The sequence below is a fragment of the Symphodus melops genome (genome assembly GCF_947650265.1).
Source record: "Symphodus melops genome assembly, chromosome: 22".
Lineage (NCBI taxonomy): Eukaryota > Metazoa > Chordata > Actinopteri > Labriformes > Labridae > Symphodus > Symphodus melops.
Genome location: NC_136712.1, coordinates 2,739,458 through 2,761,352, shown reverse-complemented (window position 1 = coordinate 2,761,352; position 21,895 = coordinate 2,739,458). Strand labels below are relative to the sequence as shown.

The 21,895-nt window shown below is 45.4% G+C and overlaps 3 protein-coding genes and 1 long non-coding RNA gene across 8 annotated transcripts in view; 2 read left to right on the top strand and 2 right to left on the bottom strand.

Moving 5' to 3' along the window:
• Positions 1-3,743, top strand: part of LOC306817575 — a 23,871-nt gene extending 20,128 nt beyond the window's left edge. For both annotated transcript variants that reach the window (XR_013778041.1, XR_013778042.1), the window contains exons 3-4: positions 350-515; positions 3,604-3,743. This is a non-coding gene — a long non-coding RNA (uncharacterized lncRNA). The remainder of the gene's footprint in view (positions 1-349; positions 516-3,603) is intronic.
• The window catches only part of nrip2 (nuclear receptor interacting protein 2), a 17,616-nt gene extending 13,699 nt beyond the window's left edge, over positions 1-3,917 (bottom strand). For both annotated transcript variants that reach the window (XM_079334562.1, XM_079334563.1), the window contains exon 1: positions 3,755-3,917. In XM_079334562.1, the coding sequence (XP_079190688.1) occupies positions 3,755-3,910 (156 nt within the window). In that variant the 5' untranslated portion in view covers positions 3,911-3,917. The remainder of the gene's footprint in view (positions 1-3,754) is intronic.
• Positions 3,918-5,144: 1,227 nt separating this feature from the next.
• On the bottom strand, positions 5,145-9,788 carry klhl42 (kelch-like family, member 42). Its single transcript, XM_079334561.1, has 3 exons — positions 8,580-9,788; positions 8,305-8,498; positions 5,145-7,041 (listed from the first exon to the last, which is right to left on the bottom strand). The coding sequence occupies exons 1-3, from the start codon at positions 9,341-9,343 to the stop codon at positions 6,593-6,595; spliced, it is 1,407 nt and encodes a 468-aa protein (XP_079190687.1). The 5' UTR covers positions 9,344-9,788; the 3' UTR covers positions 5,145-6,592.
• On the top strand, positions 8,432-21,870 carry LOC306817571 (endosome/lysosome-associated apoptosis and autophagy regulator family member 2-like). 3 transcript variants are annotated; one of them, XM_079334559.1, is made up of 22 exons: positions 8,432-8,519; positions 14,296-14,416; positions 14,529-14,718; positions 14,844-14,991; positions 15,067-15,156; positions 15,243-15,348; positions 15,493-15,642; positions 15,753-15,841; positions 16,410-16,590; positions 17,062-17,190; positions 17,282-17,372; positions 17,450-17,552; positions 17,686-17,823; positions 17,906-18,178; positions 18,325-18,498; positions 19,191-19,380; positions 19,455-19,551; positions 19,632-19,733; positions 19,881-20,007; positions 20,160-20,338; positions 20,624-20,786; positions 21,083-21,870. In XM_079334559.1, exons 1-22 carry the CDS (start codon positions 8,502-8,504, stop codon positions 21,152-21,154), a joined length of 2,931 nt encoding a protein of 976 aa, XP_079190685.1. In that variant the 5' UTR covers positions 8,432-8,501; the 3' UTR covers positions 21,155-21,870. The 3 variants fall into 3 exon arrangements, with proteins under 3 accessions (XP_079190685.1, XP_079190684.1, XP_079190686.1); XM_079334558.1 differs by lacking the exon at positions 8,432-8,519 and adding an exon at positions 9,867-11,150; XM_079334560.1 differs by lacking the exon at positions 8,432-8,519 and adding an exon at positions 12,888-13,176.
• The last annotated feature ends 25 nt before the right edge of the window (positions 21,871-21,895 follow it).

The following is a 21,895-nucleotide window of genomic DNA, read 5'->3' as shown; positions in this document are numbered from 1 at the left end:
TTTTGTACACAATCCTCCGTGCTAATATGCACGTGTTTTAAAAAGGACAGGAGTTCATTTTCAATTCTGGTTTGTCAAGAAGTCGACACAACGACTTCAGGATTCATTATCAAATATCATTTAAACGGATTGTTCCTTTTTAATAGCTAATCTATGTATGAAGCCTACCTTCTCTTTAGCCATCCACCAAGCTAATGTAAGCTCAAATTCTTTACTTTGTAGTTTGTCTCATGGTTTTCATTCATACAACTTTCACATCAGGATTTATAAAGAAAAGTATACTCGATATAAAACCAGCAGAAAGTTGTTCTCACTCTTTCTCGTTTTTTTTTCCGCTCCCTCTCTCCAGCTCGCTCTGGAGCCCGTGATCCTGCTCAGAATCACCCGGAGATCGTGACGTCTCAATCCGACACGACAACAAGACGCGAGCGCACAAGAGTCTCGGGCTCACTCGTCTGCTGGAGAGGGACTTCAGCAAACAGACAGCCGAGCTGCACGGAGAAGCAGAGGACCAGGTGTGTGCAGCGTAATCAGACCACCGTCCATCATCTCACTTTGACTTTTTACTCCTTTTATTACTTTGATTGTGGTTTCACACCATCGAGTGTGTGTGCCATCGAAGACGTTACACAATCACTGAGTCCATGCTGAGCTCAGGTGTTAAAGCAACTGGCCTTTTTCCAACCCAATTCCCCAAACACACACACACACACACACACACACACACACACACACCCCTCGTCTTTGCTCTTTTTTTTCGCACATGAACTCAAAGCTCTTCATTGTGTTGCGTAAACCAAACGTCCTCTTCGACCTGAGACGTCTCCGGCCGTCTCTTCCTTCACTCTTCATCGCTCTTTTGCGTTGGCGCCGGAGATTTTTGCCCTTTTCATCGCTCGCTGCTCCCCTTTCCTCAACAACACAACATGGTTGGAGTGATGCTGCTGCTGCTGCTGAGAGTGAGAGGACCTCCGGCTAAAGAGCAGCAAAACAAATTCACTCTTACATAACCGGCTCTGCTGCTGAATCACGCACCGGACAGGACAGCGAGCACAAATTAAGAGGATGAAGATAACTACCCTCACCCCCCAATGAGTTTCATCGTTCAGCCTTTAAAGCGTTAAAATAAAAAGAGTAAATGTTCTCTACAGTTCAAAATGAGATCATTAAATAGCTTGTTTCTGCAGACCAAGAATAAAATCTACATATTTAATTTAAGATGACATGAAACAAAGAAAAGCAGCAAAGCTTTATCACTAGAAGCAGCACTTTTTTCTGAATTTCATTTGATCAATTAATTCATGGAGTCCGAGATTCAAAAAATCGTCTCCTTGTATTCACATCCAGTTAACAGTGATTTCAAACAAAGAAAAGCAGCAGGTAGACGAAGACCAAAGGGAGGATGTAGCGAGAGATCTATTTATGACGAGTTCAAGTCATTCTGTGCAAAATGAAGAGAAGGCAAAAAGTAAAAACATCTGTGTATATTTGGTTTTGACTTCCACCACAAAGACTTAAAAACAGCCGCTGATTTGTAGTGGGCGAGCTTCAAGCGAACAAACTGTTCTGGCGGTCTCATCCAGACAGAATCCTCTTTTGTCTCTGAGGGTTTTGGCGTGCGAGTGCCTTCGCAGAACTCCACGCTCTCCTTTTCATTTTGTGCATCGATGTCTATTCACAGCCTGAACCATGTCTCCGGCTGTCTGCAGAGATTTACTGGCACGATGGAGTCCGCCTTGCTATTTGCATTCCTCCCTCGACTTCCTGAAGCCATTCCGACTGAAAATCACTCGTTTCAAACGCTGATCCAAATCACATCGTGGCTCCCCGTGGCCACGTCTGAGCCGCAGATAGGTTTTTTAGATAACCGCCGAGATGAGCTTCCTTCTGTCTTCCACGATAAGATAATTGGTGGGTTATGATAAGAGGGCTTTCAGCACCCTGCAGGAGATGTCGACTCACAGTGCGCTTCTTCAATTTAATGGAGTTTCAGTCTCAACACTGATAACGTTTTTTATTCTCTCTCTGATAACATGTAGATGTGCAAAGATGGACTGGCCTGCCGTTACAGAAATGAGAATCCACACTACAGTCACGCTAGGCTAAATGCTAATATCAGAACGCTAACTCACTCGCAACTCCAAAGCTAGGAGGTTTAAGCTAGCATGTCCAGTTCATCATGTTAGGATGCACTAAAGCCCTAAAACAACACAACCCATCTCCAGGTCAGCAGCCTCCGTACGATTTGTCGAATAATGTTTAAATAGTCGGCTGATAGATTGATTGACACTATTCTGTGCAACTTAAACTTTACTGTGGAGGCGTGGAGCAGCCATGTTTGGATTTTAGTTTGGCCCACTGAAGTCCCTCCAAGTGTCTGGGTGTGATCCCAGAAGCACAGGAACTGCTTGGGGCCCCCAGACCGGTAGGGGGCCCCCTTGATCCAGAACAGCGGCCCTGCATTTCAATGAAATTTGACTCAATTTAAAAAACTTTCTTTGTCCCCTGGGGGGAGGAAATTAATTTTGCAACGACAATCTCCCTTAAAGGGAGCACGTGACAGCACTGTTGTCGTCCTGCTCATCGTCACATGGTGGATTGATTTCTGTGAATGGGGATGAACGGAGTTGACGCTTTAAGAAAAGCGAAGGGTTAACAAACTGATGCTAGCATGGCTTTAAATGCACGTTAGATAACATCTGCCTCCAAATGCCACACGTGGAGTTTCAAATGAAATGTTTCCCCAGGAGCTCAGAGTCGATAAAGGAGGAAAGAGAGAGACATTTTCTACCACCGGATCCTGAAATGATTTGAAAATGTGACTCAATCAAAGGAGATGAAAAAAAAAGGAGAAGAAGGGAGGGCTGTTTATCTATAACAGCAGATGTTGGTATTAAAATCTGACAGACGCATAAACGCGTCACAGTTTGTGTCAGGGTGCTTGAAGAGCTCTGGGGAATGTGGGAAGCCGCCATGAAAGCAGAACTGTGTCAGCGGAGAGGCGGAGTCATAAATGGGAAAGATTATTAGAGGGAGATCCTCCTGAGCGAGAGGTCGCACTTAGCATGCAGGACTGGCGTTCATTGTTGCGTGACAGCCCTCGCCTGTGTTTCCCCTGAATGTGTGACGACGCGTCAGAGCCCTGCACCGCGTCCCTGTGACACGCAGAGTGCAGGATGCTGCATCTTTCATGAGCGTTTCAGGGAGGCGTTTACGTTTTCAAGGCTGCACTTTAGAGCCTTCGGCGCCATGAGGTTACACGGTAGATGTGCAGAAAAAAAGACGGTGGTGGTACACATTTATCAGGAGTCCAAAAAGAGACCATGCATGACTTTGTCAGTAAATTGACGACGGAGCTGTTAGAGCAGCCGTTTCCTTTAGCGAATCAATCAATCAATCGGTTCAGTCAAAAATAAAAAAGTTTGTTTACCTGTTGCTCTTTTTTGTTTTTAACTTTTAAGGTGAGGAAGGTGAATATTTAAAAAAAAAAAGCATGATCTTTTGTTTTGCTGTAAATTTGAATCATTTTATATTTGAACTATTTATCACGCCGTCAACGTTGTTGCAGAAGTTTGATGCTTCTTTATTTGTGCACTCTTTAAGGCATGACTCGACACTTTGTACGTCCCTGTGAGACGCTGCTCGTCCCTTCGCCTCTCAACCTCTTAACATCCCCTAATCACCTGGACACGCAGGAAGAGCAGCCTCTTCAATCAAGCGATTATCTCGAGTGCTTGTTTGTGATTCCACTCACCAGGTCTTTGGACGTGCCCAGTCTCTTCAGCCCGTCCAGGGGCAGGAGGTCAGCCGAGTCCTTGTGCGAGAACTGGGTGGCCTGCTTGAGACGCCTCTGCTGGTGCAGGATGGCTTTATCCCGGATGGCGAGCTCACCTTTCTTCGCCTCGCTCATGGTGTCGGCTTTCCGTAAAAAGAAGTCCTTCTTATCAGGTACCACGGAGACTATAACCTCACAGCAGCAGCAGCAGCAGCAAGAGACAGAGTGGAAGCTGTGTGCAAAAGAGGATGAGAAAATCCCAAACGCAGCTTTCAGATCCTCTAAAAGGAAACAGAAGAACACGACAAATGTTGCCTCTTCCTCTCTGAAGACGAGGTCGTCCTTCCCTCTAGGCACACTCACTCACTCTCTTTGTTTGTTTGTAGTCCTTGGCATGTATTTGTCTCTTTGCTTTTTGGGGCTATTCTCCTGTCCTGGATGCTCTTCTGATGTGGACATGCATCTTCCTCACGATGTCGAGATGCGTCTCTCTCGGAGGCTGTGAGGAAGGTGTGACACAGAGTGAGTGTGTTTCTCCCCTCCTCTCAGTGCTGTCTGTCCTTGGCTCTCTCTCTCTCTCTCTCCCTCTCTCTCTCTCTCTCCCTCTCTCTCTCTGTCGTCTCTGAACCCTCCTCTTTTCCGTCACACACTCGACACAGACGCATGCTCACCTCCGGCTTCAAACCACATTTTCTCACTTTGACTCGATCAAAAAGAAAATCTTTACTCTGCAATCACGTGCCTGAGAAGATACTCCTGTCGCTCCAGCTCATCTTTAAGCCTGACGCCGTTTGAACTCCTCTGTGGAGGTGTGAGAGAGATCGCACTGATCTGACCCCCGCACACCGAGGATCAATCTCCACCACTGATGGTCCCCATTGATTTTCTACTTTGACCGTCCTGAATCACAAAACGCTTTTTCTACCATTCGTCCATCCAGCCAAAAATATCCCTCAGCGTTCATGACCTCCACACGGTGACACGAGCCGACAGGTGTTTCTAGCAAACAGTCAAGTGTTGCAGAAAACTCGTGTTCACATCAAAAGGCAGCGCAAGAAAAAAAAAAATCAGATTTTATTTAGAAATAGTTTATTTTTTTCAGGGTGAAGTCCTTGTGAAGGTGAAGTGGATGACACTGAAAGAATGTGGAGATGTTTCATTTTCTAACAGCACTGTGCCGCCACCTGCTGGTCGTTTTCTGAAACATGTTCAAGTTTTATGAAAACGCCACAGAACTTTTGAAAATTGGTCGATCCTGGGAATGCATGAGTGGATTTTTTCCTCAAAGGTCTCAAAAAGTGTCCGGATGTTTGTTGACAGGTTTTTGCATGAAAATGGAGAAATGAATGAAAGGACGAAGACCAGAAGAGAGCCCTGAACAGCATCTTTATTATTATAACTAATAAGTACCGTCGTACAGAGAGAATCTGAAATCCACCAAACCAAACACTTTCACTGCTGCACTTCACCAAAACAATAAAAGAGTTCAGGGCTTAAATCTGCTTTGAGCCTCGTTGCTCACATCACTCCCAATATGTAACCAAGGAACCCAAAAGTACTTCAACAAGCACAAAATCTGCTTCAGCAGAGAGAAAAATAAAACAGCAGTTTTGGTCAGTCGCTGGCAATGTAACAAAGTCTTTGCATTTTGTGCTTTTTTTTTTTTTTTTTAAATCAAGTCCCCGTTAAGCGAGGTTGCAGAAGGCACATGTGCTGCGATCATTTCATGGAGTTGCGCTTTAAGCTTTGCTTAGAGTTTCTCTGGAAAACAAAAAAAACAAAATAACAAGACAAGTGCAAGAGTACAAAGAACACGAGACGCTCCCTCTGAGCCTCGTCATCGCAAACACTCACTTTCATCAAATCTCAAAAATCTGGCAGTGTAAAACCAAAGCCATAATCATCTGCTGAGTACAGTACATGGAGACAGAACGTTTCTGAGAGACTTTAAGGTTTGTAGTGAATTTGATTCAAACATGTACGCCAATGCCACATCAGGAGTGTAAACATGGAGAATACTGTAGCTGCAGAGGTTTTTAAAGCATGCTGTTCTGCAGCTTCAGTTTGTGGCCCCTCAAGTGTTAACCTTACATGTAGTGTAGATCCACATCTGTTTCTCTCAAACGTCATCATTACATACCAGGGAGATCTGGAGACGTTTACTGAATCCTAAAGACTTGAAGGACACCAGGGAGGAAACTGTCTGCTAAGGTGTGAAAAAAAAAAATATATATTATTTTGAAGGAGTGGTTTGTAGGATTTAACTTGAACCTGTAGCTGACACTAAATGAAGGATAAATTCTCAGGTAAGGAAAACACAACATTCCTGGCGTTCTTGTGTCTTCACGTCAAATGGAAATAAACATTACAATCTCGCTAACACACATAATATCTCTCCCCACACACACATTTTTTGTACCCAAGATTTAAAGTGTTATTTCCTCAGACCGGCAGAGCGTCTTGTTGGGATTCTACATTTGCGGATTTTCCCAAACTTTCCAGGTTCATCCGATCAGAGAAACAGACGATGATCCCATTTTAATCACATGAGAGGCACAAACTGGGGCCTGCTGCTCGGATGCTGTTGATGGACCGTGGTGCTTATTCACGTTCATACTTGTTGTCATTGTAGCTTTTGTATTTGGATCCACAGCAGTATGTACAATGTAGTGCTTTTTTTTTTTTCTCTCTCAATAGGCACAGAGGTCACGAGGCGTCCCACCTGGCAGCCAGTCAGTGTTCAGAAACCTACTCTGTGCAAGAACAACCGACCTGGCCTGTGTTAAAGCTGCAGGGCTCCACACAGCTCCGTCACCATCAGAGCACGTTGGGGAGGTACAGCGAGCACAGCAGCATGTTCTGTCCCAGAGCCGGGAAGCGTCTGAACGCCTCCCAGGCGTCGGAGAAGATGTTGTACTTGAGGAAGACGCGGTGCTCCAGGCTGGTGGGCAGGCTGACGTCGCGGCTCATGATGTAGATGCCGTCGTTGTGCAGCGTGCACGTCAGGTTCAGGCCCGACTTGGACGTGTTGTCCTTCAGGTGGAGCCACTCCCCCGTGCTCACGTTGTACGACTGCACCGTCAGCACGTCCTCCGTCTGGCTGGGACGCCGCTGCCGCTGGGCCAGCTCGTGAGTGTAGCCGCCCACCAGGTAGATCGTGTCCTCCACCGAGAGCATCTGCTGCTTACGGATGTGCGCCGAACAGGAGCGAAAAACGGTCCACGTGTCGGAGAGGGGGCAGTAGCGGAGGACACTTGTGTTCCTGTCTGACGTGCACAAGAAAAAAAAACCTGTTACATTTAGTAAAAGTCTCAAAGTTTCAAATGTTTTTCCTGCATGTATGGACATTTATATTATCTCCCCAGCAGGGGGCTCAGTCTCCTGGGCTGAGGAAACAAAAAGCCATCAAGCGAGGCAGCAGAACAGATACTGTAGATGGCTTTGTGTGAAAACAAAAGCGAGCTGCGTGAGTGCTTCTGGGACTTCAGCCAGAGTTTAATCGACCCTGCAGAGGTCGCCCGTGTGAAGGTGCATCATGCTAAGACACTTCAAACACCCTGCACCGATGAGCTGTCCCACATGTTCGTGGAAACAAAAAGAAAAAACTATTTGAATTATTGAGTGTTTTTTTTAAAATGCAACGCTCTGTAATGACAGTCATAAAAGGAAAAAAAGAGAAGAAGTCGAGCGAGTCGTTTGGTGTGATGGAAGCAGCCACTGTTTGAGATTCTTTGCTCGAAAACAAAACAAAAACAAAAGAAGTGATCTGAAGGCTATAAAAATAGTTGGGAATTTTCTCTCCCACTGTCAAGATAGTGATGAAAAGAGAGACTATTTCCGACCTGACTGCAGTCTGATGAATGTGTATCCTGGGTGACGAAGTAACAAAAACAAAGCCCGTCGCTTTCTGCTGTCGAAACAGATCACTGAAACAAATGAAGCTCTTTTTGCTTTGGAAAAGTCAATGTTTTCGTTTCTTATCCGTCTAATCGTCTTTTGACCTCTCGGTCTTCTTGAAGACTCCCCCCCCTCCCCCCCTTCCCCCCCATCTCATAAACTGCTGAGTCAGAAGATAGAGAGATGAACGGAGGGTCATATTACACTCTCCCATCCTGCGCGTGACGCTCAGTTGTCAGGATGTAAAAGTAAACAAAACTTCAATCCTCAGTCTGTTTTTTAACCCAAAGGTGACTCGAGAGAAAAACAAGAGAGGGCGAAGAAGAGTTATCGATGTGTTTGGGAGGAGTTTGCTTGCAGTTTTTGTTAATTAAACGTAAAAAATAAGATAATATCAGGGACCAAGGACTTCTGTATTTGTTGCTGTGGCATCAGAACAGGTATCTATACTGTTTATTATTATTCACTTGTTCTCTATCAAAGTGTAAAATTCTGCTATTGTGACTTAAAACTGAAAACTTTTTTGACTTTTTCAAAGCTAAAACTGTTGCCGATTTCTTTTGGTGTGCTCAAAGTGTCGCACGTTCTGTTGTCTCTGCAGAAGCAGGCTTCGATGCTCGGGTTCTACCGACCTCTCGCTGTGTATCCGCCCATGACGTAGATCATCCCCTGGCACTCGCAGGCCGAGAACTCAGCCAAGGGGTCAGGCATGGAGGACACGCAGGTCCACCAGTCCTGCTCCGGGCTGTAACACTCCACCGTACCCAGACACTGACCTCCTACGGCGTACAGCTTCCCGTGTACCGCCAGCAGCTTGAAGTTGGACCTGATGGAGCGGGAGGACGCAGTGAGTGGATCATAATAAAAGATGTATTATTATCTGGAATGTGTTAGTTCGGGTTTTTACCTCTTCTGGTTGAGCGGGGCGACCTGGTTCCACTCGTTCCTGCAGGGGTTGTAGCAGTGCACGGCAGAGATCTCCTGACTCGTCATCCTGTACCCCCCCACGATGAACAGGTAGTTATCCAGCACAGCCGACCCGTATCCTCTCACGTTGATCATGTCAGGAGGCAAGTTGTTCGCCAGCGGCTTCCACCTCTGCTCCACCTCTCCGTACCTCAGCATGGACCAGGGTTCATCCTGATCCGGCACATCCATGGAGAGGCAGGTGAAGTCCCCGATGGCTACCAAGGTGGCCGTGCCTTTCATTCGCATGTCCTTGACCTGGTGTCTGACAGCTGGGGGGAGGCTGCAGAACTCGGGCCTCCTCAGCATGGGGTGATAGTAGCAGCTCATGTACTTGAGGCAGGCGTGGCGCAGGTCGTGGGTCCCGTAGACTTCCGAGAGGCTGTACAGCTCCACACAGTTGTCCAGCCGGATCTCCGAGGTGAGCAGCTTGAGGATGGAGGTGACCTGCAGGAAGGAGGCAGTCTCGATCAGGTCCTCCAGAGTCTCATTCGCAACCTGGACTTTGGAGGTGTTGATGAACTCCAGGACCAGCTCCAGACCGGGCACACTGAGACCCTGCAGCTGCACCGAGTCCTCCGTGGACTCCCTCATCCCGGAGCTGTACAGTGCACGGAAGTAGTCGCTCTTCTCTATCAGCTTCTTTTTATTCACCTCGTAGATTTTGTCATCCATGACGATGGCGATGATCTGCTCAGATGACATGTTGGAGCTGTGTCAGGTCCCGTGTGTGTTTATTTCTTTCAGCTTCAGGGAGGGAGCTCTGCTGTCGGTCTATATATGGTCATGTTCAGCCCGTAGATCTCCATGGAGCAACTTTTCGTTAACTTAACCAAAATAAGCTTTTTCTCTAATTAACATCCCTCGACAGTCCGTTAGAAAGAGTCGACACAGTTTGCTAAACAGTCCAGGCTAGTTTTGACATTGGTGTCAGCATTTTATGAACGTGTTGTGATGCGACGACCAGCTGTCAAATTTTAACTGTTTTGATTCCGCACTGTGACGTCATTTCCAGGTTCTTCTTCGTGTGAATATTGTTTTTGTACGGACGTCTGCTGCCACCTAGCGGCCAGCTAAATATTAAACAACAGAAACTCTAGAAAAAATGTCATAGAACAAAGAATAATAGAATAAAACAGTCTCGAAGGAAAGATTGACACTGAACAATAAAACAAAAAAAATGTCTTTTATTTTTTATTCAAAGTTTTATTTGAATAGAGACAAAAACAGATAAACTTGAACAGTCATCTGATGTTTGCATCATAGAGTTTTTAGTCACAACATTTGTCCCTAGTAGGGCTTTTGGTTAAGAAATTACAATACAGATTAACATTGTTAAAAATAGTTAGTACAGATTAACGTTAGTAAAATTGAAAAATGGAAGTAAGAAAATAATGAGAGAACACATTAAGTAAATAATCCACCTCTGTCTGACATTTTAATAATCTTGCAGCATGCATTGCAGACTAAACGTGACTGTAGCCTCTGGGGTGGTTGATGCTCCAGATACATGTGTTTAAAAAGTGAGGGACTACACATAGACTATAGAGAGTTGCCATAAACCCTTTAAATGAACTATTTGAACATAGGTAGGACCTTCAGGTTGTATTGCTCCCCAGAGTTCACCTCTGCTGTCAGGTGAAGTTATAATAAGCTCTGCGGCCTGGAGGCCTGTTGTCTATCATCAGCTGTCAATCCAGATAACGTGTTATCACTCGTGTGGCGTCACTGTCTGAGTAAAAGCTCAGCACTGAGACAAGTAAAGGAGCCAACACGATTTATAGAACACAGAGACAGCAGTGCTTTCAAAATAAAAGCACGATGAAGACACGGTCAGTAGGCCTATTATTCATCCCTCTTATGACAGAGCTCTCCAAAAACAGCTAATGTAGGGAACGTTTTATTTAATATGTGATTATTATTATTTAATTATAATTAATGTGTGGATTGGTATTCCAACATTAAGTTAATCACAGTCGCTTTTATCAATTTGTCACTTCAGTTACATGTTCATTTAAAAAAATCCTAAAATACTAATTTGAAATATCATGTTGGACTTTTGAAATGACTTGAATAATACTGCCTTGAAATATTCAACATAAAGAAACTCCCTGATTTTTATCCTTAAAAAGATGATAGGATCATCAAATAAAATAAAATGATTAGGAAACATTTTAAAATTATCAGTTCAGTTCAACATTTTCAGTTTTTTCTAAGGATGACAGGACTTTTATTTGGAAAGGAAGAACAGGAAGTACAGTTTGTGAATTGACAGTGGGGGGGGGAGTTACTGAAAGACATGCAGGCAGGCGACATCAGTGACAGGGACATCAGCAGATAAAGTGGTCGGTCCGGTTCATGTTCGAGGCTCCAGGCCTCTTGTGACTTGTGATCCGAGCTGAGGATGCGGGAGCAGGTGTGGGCCTCCTGGTTCCCCCGCTGCTTGTTACTCTTCATCAGCGCTCACTCTTCATCAGTGTCCGCAGTCAGAGAGCTGCGGCCGTGCGGCGAGGTGAGCGCTTTTTTAAATCTATTTATTTTCTCTCATATGAGGCTCTTCTCCTGTAAGATCCTGTTTCTTTTTCATGACACTGGTGTGCAGAATGTGTTGCGTTCAAGGATACCAAAATCAGGATCCTCACTGCTATATTTCTCACATTGTTTTTGTTTGTCGCCTCTTTAACGCGGTGATCAAGTGAAGCAAATGGTCATGCGCGCAGGAATTAAAACATCCAAAAAAAAAGCTTCTCTATTTTAAAAATGGAAGAAAAAAAAACATTTTGGAAGAGTTGTTTTTCAAATACTTGTTTAATGCGAGAACACGCTCGATGCCACTGATCGGCTTAAAACGCGGTTCATGCCACGACCATAAACCCGCTCCATAACAAGATGACGCTGTCTGCTGGCCTCCATCCCTCCTCTGGGTAGCCACCTGCCGGCCAGACGGGCCACAATGACCCGCTGATGAGGAGAGAGGACCGCAGGCAGTGTGAACAGGACAGCATCCCGAGTTCAGCCTTAAAGCAGCATGTAATATCTTAACATTCATCAGGGCTGATAAACGTTTTTTATACAGTATAAATTCAGCCAAGTAAGGGAGAAGAGAGAGGATATGAAAGGAGCTGTCAATCCCCTAAATCAGTGCTCAAAAAGTCTGTTAAGTGCTTTTTAAACATGTTGTGCTTGGTTCACTTTCTTGCTTCTGTCACTTGTTTATCTTAATAATACCTGAAATCAACCTGAGCTTTTACCTTACCTCAGCCCGCCCTGCAGTTATCATGTGTTTGGGTTTCCATGGGTCAAGAAGTGTGGCTAACCTGAACGTCTAAACCTTTAATTATTACGTCTAGTTTACTGGAGTAAAACGCACCAAATGTCCTCAGAGAAGTAGATAAATAGAAACAGAAAACACAAAGAGCCAAGTAGATTTCAAGCAGCTCAGTATTTAGCTTGAGTATCTGTTTATCTTTAATTTATTCAGCTATCTACAGGATCTGAGAGAACACTGTGGATCTGTGTCACAGCCTGGAGATATCAGGGCAGAAACACCTGCTCAATGTGAACACCTGTAACCCTCTGACGGACACGACCTTCATTTAACGCGTGTGATTTGTCATCCTTAATTATTGAGTGGTCAGCATTTCCATGTGGATAAACTGTGCGCGCTTCTCGCTGTAGCGTCACAATGACTGGACTGGACATGAGCGTTTTAAAGATTTAAGTGCTTGTCATGAAAACAGATGAGCTTGTTTTGCTTCCTCTTGATTCAGAGGATGACTGAGTCTTATCCCCCTGTCCCCCGTCTCCTCTCTTCTCATCAGTCCATGACAAGCAGCATGAGTCACCATGGAGACCAGAGGAACACACGAGCACCTGTCCTTTTTCATCACACTCCCCTTTTTCTACCAAACACATGAGCGCAGGCGTCGGCCCTGTTATTTGTCTATTTACAGAGAGACGAGTCAGCAGGTGAATCTCAGAGCAGGTCGCCATGTTTACATGTTAATGAAGAGGTCGGCTTCTCACGTGGCAATCTGCAGTTTACACGCCTTTATGTTGGGGGAGGGCGGCCTGAATGGCCTTTTTTTTTCTTTGCAGAGGTGATTAGTAATTTGAGAGAAGAAAAGCTTATCTGTGTACCACACACACACACACACACACACACACACACACACACACACACTGCTTCCTAAACCATCTCTCTCTCTCTCTCTCTCTCTCTCTCTCTCTCTCTCTCTCTCTCTCTCTCTCTCTCTCTCTCTCTCTCTCTCTCATATTAATTCCTCTGTACACACAGCTCATTTTCTGTGATTTGTTTTATTAGCTGCTTCTTAGCTGTCAGTGCTCGGCTGCAGCCAGCCGCCTGCGCGCTCTGACCATCACTCTGCCCAGATGAACAGCAGGTTCGGGGGAGGAGATGGAGATCTGCCAGGGCGAGGCTTTGGATACCTCGGGAGATGCTTTTCAAAGAAACCATGCAGTGACTTTGTTGTGTTTTTTTTTAAACTCAATTCTGCAAAACTTCCACAAAGTATGAAGTAACTTTAGACTGAGAGAAGTAGCAAAAACTGAGTGTAGAAGTCTTTAATTATCATTTTTAAATCTCCCAGCTGTCCTCCTACATCATGTAAAATACCTAAAAGAATTGTAACAAATATTGCTAAAGATGTGTGCAAAAGTTCTCTGGACACAAACCTGTTTCTAATGTTTATGCTAAGCTAAAATGCTGCAGGGCCTAGCTTGATATCCAACAGTGGCACCAATCATTGATTACACTACTACAGTAATTAGACACCAAGAATCATGAATATGTTTTCATGATGTGTCAAAAGGCTGCAAAACTGAAATAATCCTGCACATTTCATCATCATCACAGTTTTTTTTTAAAAATATATTTATTCAACGCTTTATGGTATTTTGAGCCTCAATGATGTTTCGTTGTGATAAAGAAATGTGATTAAAGAGCAAAGTGGAGTGCACAAAATATATTAGAAAGTAGAATCTATTATTGACACAAAAAATGACCATGTTGAAAGTCAGAGCCAGCAAATCAAAAGTTTATTACAGAAAGCGTCCTTGCACTGTATTTGTCATCACTCGCTGTGAATCTTGTTCCTGTGGAGCTTCAAAGCGTCTCGTTGTTTGTCCCTTTGGACAAAATGTTCCTCTGAATGTTGAACTAATGCGTTTCAACGATGAGCGTAGCGTCCTTGGTGAAAGAGGCGACGGCACAGATGACCTGCTGTCGCGCTCTTAATGGACCATTAGTGATCCAGCAGTGTTCCCGGCTGATCGGGGTCAATGTTCCCTTTTGTGTGCACAGCTTTCGTTTCCATGTGAAACCAGCTTCACGCTGACATCCTGTCATAGACTGAGGATGACGTTACCATGTGTTTGTTGTATCTATCTGCTGTAAGAATTAAATGCTAATCAGAAAAAAAGTCCATTAAGATGAATTTAGGGCCGTTTCATGACCTGCTACGAGCTCCTCCTCTCGGCTTCTTTGAGTGTTAACTGAACTTATTTTAAAGCTGTCAAAGCCGTGCTGCGAGCTTTTTGAAACACAAGCAGGATGGGGAATCAGTCTTTGAATGTGTGTGTGTGTGTGTGTGTGTGTGTGTGTGTGTGTGTGTGTGTGTGTGTGTGTGTCTCTGCAGACAGACTACTACTTCCAGTACACCGAGTGTGACAGCACAGGGTCGAGATGGAGAGTCGCTATCCCTCTGAATCCAGGCAACTGCTCAGACCTTCCTCCTCCGACCAGAGGAACAGACTGCTGTAAGAGCTCCCAGTGTGTGTGTGTGTGTGTGTGTGTGTGTGTGTGTGTGTGTGTGTGTGTGTGTGACTTCACATGACAGCATGTAAAACACTGTTCTTTTCCATGTCACAGCTTTCTCCTGTCCGGCTGGGATGTATTTAGAGATGACGACGCAGCAGTGCACACCGTGTGCGGCCGGCTCCTATTCGCTGGGAAGCGGCCTCCGCTTTGATCAGTGGGACGCCATCCCTGCAGGCTTCATCAGCATGGCCAGCTTTTTAGATTCCAGCCCAAACGGAGAGGACGTTCAGGCCTGCAACAGGTGACACAGAGACAGCTTCGCATTCCCAGAGACAGGCGCTGTTATTCTTCCCTTTTCTTCTTTTTGCTGATGTGGTTTTTTTGTGTGTGTGTGTGTGTGTGTGTGTGTGTGTGTGTGTGCTGCAGCTCGTCATGGACGCCGCAGGGTGTGTATCTGGAATCAAACCGCGACGAGTGCACCGTGTCTTTAGTGTACGCCGTCCATCTGGAGAAACACGGCTCTGTCTCCTTCACCTACCAGTATCCAGACAACAACATCTTCTTTGAGTTCTATGTAAGCACCTGCTGAATACACTTTACAGCTCACTAAAGTAAGACGTACAACAGCTGATTGTTCTCGTGTAAACAGGTCCAGAACGAGCAGTGTCAGGAAATGACGCAGACCGATGACCAGAAGTGGATTAAAGTCACCAACAATGGCGAATGGGAGACACACACAGTGAGTCGCCTGTCTGATGTCGGACAGCTTCACTGTTGCTTAGTGCTTCATCATGTGTCTCTCTCTTTTTGTTTGTTTGTTTGCAGGTGACTCTGAAGTCTGGGATGAACATCCTGTACTGGAGAACCACCGGCATCCTGGTGGGAGGGAAGATGTTCAAACCTGTGCTGCTCAAGAACATCCAGATAGAGGGTACGGCTTCAAACTAGCAACCCCCAACCATGAACTTAACGATCCTCTTTTACGTTTCCAAAAGACGTGCTATTTGAGGACTCATCCCAAAAGATCCAGTTTACCTTGATACAGTTTGTGTGCTGATGTGAATGAATCATGCAGGTGTTGCCTATACATCCGAGTGTTTCCCGTGTCGGCCCGGCTGGTTCAGCTCAAGCCCCGGCTCGTCATCCTGTCAGCCCTGTCCCAGCAACACCTTCTCCATAAAGAAGGCATCCTCCTGTACGCCCTGCCCCGAACACCTCTACTCACGTACGTGTCGCGCACCAACATCAAACCTGAGAGTCGTCAGCTCAGTCGTTTGTTTAAAACGGGAATTGATGAAAACGATCTCTCCTCTTGTTTGGTTTCGTGTCTCTCAGAGGAGGGATGGGCAGAGTGTAAGCCGAGGCCGGCGTGCTCAGAGAAGGATTACTTTCAGATCCACACGGCCTGCGACAGCGAGGGGAAGGTCTGCAGCGTCTGAATACACACACCCTCAGTGTTTTTCACTACATGAGACACACACACACACACATGAATTCTGTTTCTGGGGGGGGTGAATGGACAACAGTAGCTCCAGTCTGTAAGGGACCAGAGGGTCCGGTGGATGTCTGTGCATGTGTGTGATACTGGCGTGTGTATGTGAGAAGCATGTCTCCCACTCAGAGTGTGAACCAGCCGAGCGCTCGTCTCTGCAGGAAGATCAAGCCGGCTTGTACAAAGTGTTTTTCTCTCCGTCAGGACGTTTACATGAAAGCAGAGCAGTCGGGCACTGTGGTGAGAGGAGAAAATGAAGAAGAGCTTTGTGTGCACTTTGCATGTCATCTGATCCACAGTCAACTTCTTTGGCGCCCGTCCATGACCTCGACCTGTTCTGATTTGTATTTCTATAAAAACCTGAGTGATCGCTTATAAACAACTTAAATCTTCATTACGAACACTGCCCAGGAACACAACCTTTTTTTTCCTCTCATTTCAGCTTCATGACGCTCTCATATTGGATTAAAGTTTCTTACATAACTCTTCGTCGTTTGCAGACTCAGGTGTTGTATCGCTGGGTGGAGCCAAAGATCTGTGTGGAGAACATCACGGGGGCGGTGGAGCTTCCTGCGACGGGGCAGAGGGAGCCCTGCCCTCCCTGCAACCCCGGCTACCACAACAGTGACGACTCCACCTGTTTACCCTGCCCACCTGGAACCCACTCCGACGGCACCGACGGTAAAACCCGCTCACACCTGACGAGTGCACCCAGACCTCCGGGGCTGCCTCGATATAAGAGGAGCCTTTTGAATCTGTTTTTATTGAAGAAATCACACAAAGCCTTGACATCCTGTTCCACTCCCGCCCAGTATCAGTTCATTCATAGACGACAAAAGAGCTCCAATTGGTCAGAGGAGCTGCCATGTTTGTTCTTATGATCTGAGAGAGCAGAGCATGCAGGATTATCCCCGCCTGAAAATGTTATTCTTTTATCAAGGACATCAACATTATTGTGATCATCTAAATGAAGTGTGTGTGTGTGTGTGTGTGTGTGTGTGTGTGTGTGTGTGTGTGTGTGTGTGTGTGTGTGTGTGTGTGTGTGTGTGTGTGTGTGTGTGTGTGTGTGTGTGTGTGTGTGTGTGTGTGTGTGTGTGTGTGTGTGTGTGTGTGTGTGTGTGTGTGTGTGTGTGTGTGTGTGTTTTCCACCAGTGTGCACTCAGTGCCCTGCAGGTACGGAGCCAGTGTTAGGTTACGAGTACAAATGGTGGAACGTGCTGCCCTTCAACATGAAGACTTCTTGTTTTAACGTGGGAAACTCCAACTGTGATGACATGAACGGTGAGAGCCATCAAACCTGTTTATTTACTTTAAATCCTTTCCTGTGACTCATTTAAAAGTGCAGTGAGATAAAGATGTTTTTGTTCCTCAGGGTGGGAGGTGGCCGGCGACCACATTCGCAGCGGAGCGGGCACTTCAGACAACGACTATCTCATCCTCAGCCTGCGCGTGCCCGGCTTCAAGTAAGAGGAAGGAGGTCTTAAATATTTGTTATTAAAGCGTTTCATCTTGGCCTCTGACCTTTTTTATTTGTCTGCAGAGTCCCAGCGTCGCTCTCGGGGATGACCGGCAGCGACTTCGGCCAGATAACCTTCGTGTTTGAGACGATCTGCTCGGCCGACTGCGAGCTCTACTTCATGACGGTGCGTGTCGATTGTGCATGTTTACATGACGAATATTACAAACACGCAAGAAGAGGAGAAGAGTGACACTTGTTTTCCAGCTGTAGTCAAAAAAAAAAAACCATCGTCTGTTTCGCTGCATCGCCCCCTGCAGGATGTGAACAGTAAGAGCACCACGGTGGTGGAGTCCTGGGAGGGCAGTAAGGGGAAACAGTCGTACTCTCACAGCATGACCAGGAACGCCTCCGTCACGTATACGTGGGCTTTTCAGAGGACGAACCACGCTCTGGATGTAAGTAAACACAAGTAATCTATTCTTAAAAGCATCTTTTTTTTTCTCCTAACGTTCAAGCTGATGTTTTGTTTGTGCATAGGTGCGTCGTTACGTGAGCGACACGGTGAAGCTGTACTCCATCACTGTCACCAACGTGCTGGACGGGGTGGCGTCATCGTGTCGGGCCTGCGCTCTGCTGTCTCAGAACTCCCAGCAGGCCGGCTCCTCCTGCGTTCCCTGCCCCGCTGGTTTTTACATCCACAGAGAAACCAACCGGTGTCAGGAGTGTCCGCCAAACACACACCTGGCAGGACGCCACACCTACGGCCAGGACGCGTGTGTCGCCTGTGGACCAGGAAGTATCAGCAACAAGGTGAGCGCCACCGATTGTCCCGTGTCCTACAAAGTGTCGCTCTGAGTTTTTAAAGATTTGTTCAGGTCAGAGTTTTCAAACTGGTAAGAAGAATTGTCCTGTGTACATCTTGCATGCAGAGTTCATGTGTTTCTCTCTTCTTTCAGGAACACTCTCGTTGCTATAGCGACTGTTCCTTCTCACACACGGAGAACAACCGGACGCTGACGTTCGATCTCAGCCCCCTGCAGGACGTGGCCTCTCTGATCATCGGGCCCAGTTTCACCTCTAAAGGGACCAAATACCTTCACCTCTTCAACATCAGCCTGTGTGGCCATGAGGTGAGTCGCACATTCTGAATATCCTGAGATGAATAAAAAAACTATTCTCCAGTTCTTTCTATGTTTCCAAACCTTTAAATAGATATTTTATTTAAAAATTCAAATTCGACAAAATTACTGTGTCTCATGAAAAATTCCTTAGTAACTTATCAGGAAAGTTTATTCCTGTAGCAGTTTTTCAGAGCAATCCCTGATGTTTAGCATAAAAATTCCAGAACATTTCAGGGAATGTTTCTGAAATTCTAGGAAAATTCTCAGAAGAGATAATGACATTTTTTTTCTGGGTACTTTTTGAAATTTCTCGCGATAATTGCTAGGAACGTTTCCTGAAAGATTCACGTGAAAAACGACAAAATTACTCTGAAAAATTCTCTAAAATTTCAGGTAAAGATTCCCAAACCCAGGAAAAGTCCTGAGAAAGGCCATGGAATTTTCCAGGGAAAGTCGCTGATGAAGTTCCTAAAATTGAGGAATGTTTTTGAAATTCCAGAGAACCTTCCCATGAAGGTTTTTTTGGGGAAATTTCTGGAAAAATGTTTGAAATTTGTTTGGAAAATTCTCTGTAAAGTCCCTTCAAATACAGGGGAAAATTCCCAAATATTCTTGGCAAAATTCCCGGGTAAATGTGAGGTACTGAAGGTGTTAGGACACATGCAAAGTAAGTGAGGGATCATTTGCATGTGTTGCTGCAGGGGAGCAGAGCGGCTGTCTGCACCGATAACGTCACCGACGTTTCCAGCAAGGATGATCAAAGCGACTCGGCTCGATTTGCAAACTCGGTTGACAGTTTCATCTGTCAATCAACAATCATCCCAGCGGATGGGCGGGGCTTCAGGATGGCCATTTCCTCCCAGTCCATCAGCCTTGCAGAAACGTTCATCGGTAAGACGCTTGATAAACAGCACGTGTCTCTCTGACCATTCGCCGCTAACGCTCGTTTTAATGTCGGCTTCCAGGAGCAACAGTGGACACTGTGCTGGACGGGGTGAACGCCAAACCACATCTTTTCCCTGAAAGCCTAAAGGACGTCCCAGACATCAACTTCTTCTACAGGTACACCATGAAAGACTGAGTGAGTTTGTCGTACTTAAACCTCGACTCTGATGCTTTTTTATTCTTTTCTTTTCTTTTAGGTCAAAGCAGCCGACGGCCTCGTGTGATCAGGGTCGCAGTTCAGTCATCACCGTGCGCTGTAACCCCAAGAAGTCTGAACGAGGAGAAGTCTCTGTGCCCAGGTAGCTGATGTAACCCGAGACTGTTTATTCAGTCATATTAAATGACACCTGGTTTAAAAGATACCAAGACGATGATGGTAGATATTATAATTTAAGAAACAGAATCTGTGAGAGTGTGTTTGTTTGTTTGTTTTTTTTGTGTGGCAGCTCCTGTCCTGCAGGAACGTGCGACGGATGCACATTTCACTTCCTGTGGGAGAGCGCCAGCGCCTGTCCAAGCTGCTCGGAGGAAGACTACCACAAGATAGAGGGAGCATGTAAGGGAGGCGTTCAGGTAACACACACACAGACACACACACACACACACACACACACTCACACTCCCTGTTTCTGTCCTTCAAGACGAAATGGAAAACATGAAATGCTTTTATTAATCAGACTAATAAAAACAGTCACTGTGTGAATTGTCTGTCTTTCTTCCTCTAGATAACTCTGTATGTGTGGAATGAGCCCAAGTTGTGCACCAAAGGTGTCTCTTTACCCGCCCGGAGCTCGTCTCCGTGTGAGGCCGTCGCTCTGTGGCTGAAGGTCGGCGTTGGTGGCGGAGCCTTCGTGGCCGTGCTGCTCGTCTCTCTCACCTGCTATTTCTGGAAGAAAAACAAGAGGTCAGAGACGCCTGCTTATCTGAGACTCAACGTGCTCATTAGGAACAGCTTGAGGTGTTTTTAAAGGTAGAGACGTCAGCTTTTGTTTGTGTGTGGAAGCGAGGACTGTCACGGGTACTTTCAAGTTTGCAACACATCTTTAAACTTAAAGGAAACACAACTTTCTGCAACAGAATGAATCTTTCTTCTTCTTTTAGAAGAACTCACATTTAAAGGCAGTCGTTATAAATACAGTCACAGCATGTCGGTTTAAAGATTGGTATTTGCTGCACTTTGTGTGTTCAGGCTGGAATACAAGTACTCTCGTCTGGTGATGTCTGCCAACAAAGAGTGTGAGCTGCCGGCTGCAGACAGCTGTGCTCTGGCTGAGGGGGAGGAGCCTGAGGATGACGTGGTCTACACCCAGAAACCCTCGCTGCTGGGGAAGCTGCGGGCCATCGCCAACAAGGTGCGTTCTTCTTCTTCAGGACCGCCTCAATTTTGTGAGGCTAGTATTTAAAATAATAAAAAACAAATCTATAAAGTTCTTGTTTCACTGTGGATAGAGGCTCTTCATTTGATTCGTTAGTAATTGAAATTTATTATTATTATTATTATTATTATTATTATGTTATTGGAAGGGAGGGCCCAAAATAAAATCCTGCTTAGGGCCCCCACTTGGCCAGGGGCGGCCCTGCATGTACCTTTTATTGTGTAGTGACACATCTGCCAATCAACAACTCTGATGATGGGTTTGTCTTTCAGCACGAGGACGGGGACAGTAGCGAGACTGTGCAGCTGAACTCCTCTCAGTCTGATCGATGGGTGCTTGGATGAACACACGCTGACAGAGAGAGAGAGACGATTAAATTAACGAGGATCGGTCAGTGACTGCCCTCCTCCTCCTCCTCCTCCTCCTCCTCCTCGTGTGTCCTGGGCTCCTTCATTGTGAGGACCACCACCTCCACCACAGAACCCAGTTTACACTGGAAAATGGGAAACTGGCAGAAACAGAACAAAAGCTTTTACACCCCCCCCCCCCAGAAAACCCTGGAAACACGTAGCTGCTTTGACGCTGTGGAAGCTTTAGGGCGGCGACTGAAAGAGAAACAGGCCTTTTGTGTTTGTTTGTTTTTTTGTATGTTTTGTATTTTTATTTGGTATTTTCTGTTTCAGAGTCTTGTATTTATATTAATGTTATAATGATGAGCCTTTATTAAAGTCCTATTTGACTTTAGGTTTTGTGTTTGCCAAATCACTGAAGACGTGTTCACATTTCATGAATTGTTTATCTACCTTTTACACATTTATCTAAGGATCAACAAACTTATTTTAACTTATGGTTGATAACTTTGTGGTTTGAGCATTTAGTTGCATAAAAAATGTGATACTAGCAACTGATCATCACTATTTTTTAGTTAAAAAAGGAAAATAATAAGCAGATTAAATCATTAAACCATCTGTAGTTGCAGTCCTATTCATATGATTAATTTAGCATGTTCAAAGTGTGCTTTACATGTCCTTTTACTTTTGATTAAAACTTCTGAACTCTTCCTCCATCATACTTTCTATGAGGGT

Excerpts from the sequence above, each read along its gene's own strand:
- klhl42 (XM_079334561.1), bottom strand. The coding sequence starts at position 9,343 with ATGTCATCTGAGCAGATCATCGCCATCGTCATGGATGACAAAATCTAC. Across the intron at positions 8,499-8,579 it reads GCCCCGCTCAACCAGAAGAG|GTCCAACTTCAAGCTGCTGG; the intron begins GTAAAAACCCGA and ends CCGCTCCATCAG. Across the intron at positions 7,042-8,304 it reads GGGCGGATACACAGCGAGAG|ACAGGAACACAAGTGTCCTC; the intron begins GTCGGTAGAACC and ends TGTGCACGTCAG.
- LOC306817571 (XM_079334558.1), top strand. The coding sequence starts at position 11,043 with ATGCGGGAGCAGGTGTGGGCCTCCTGGTTCCCCCGCTGCTTGTTACTC. Across the intron at positions 11,151-14,295 it reads AGCTGCGGCCGTGCGGCGAG|ACAGACTACTACTTCCAGTA; the intron begins GTGAGCGCTTTT and ends GTGTCTCTGCAG. Across the intron at positions 19,734-19,880 it reads GGAGAAGTCTCTGTGCCCAG|CTCCTGTCCTGCAGGAACGT; the intron begins GTAGCTGATGTA and ends TTTGTGTGGCAG.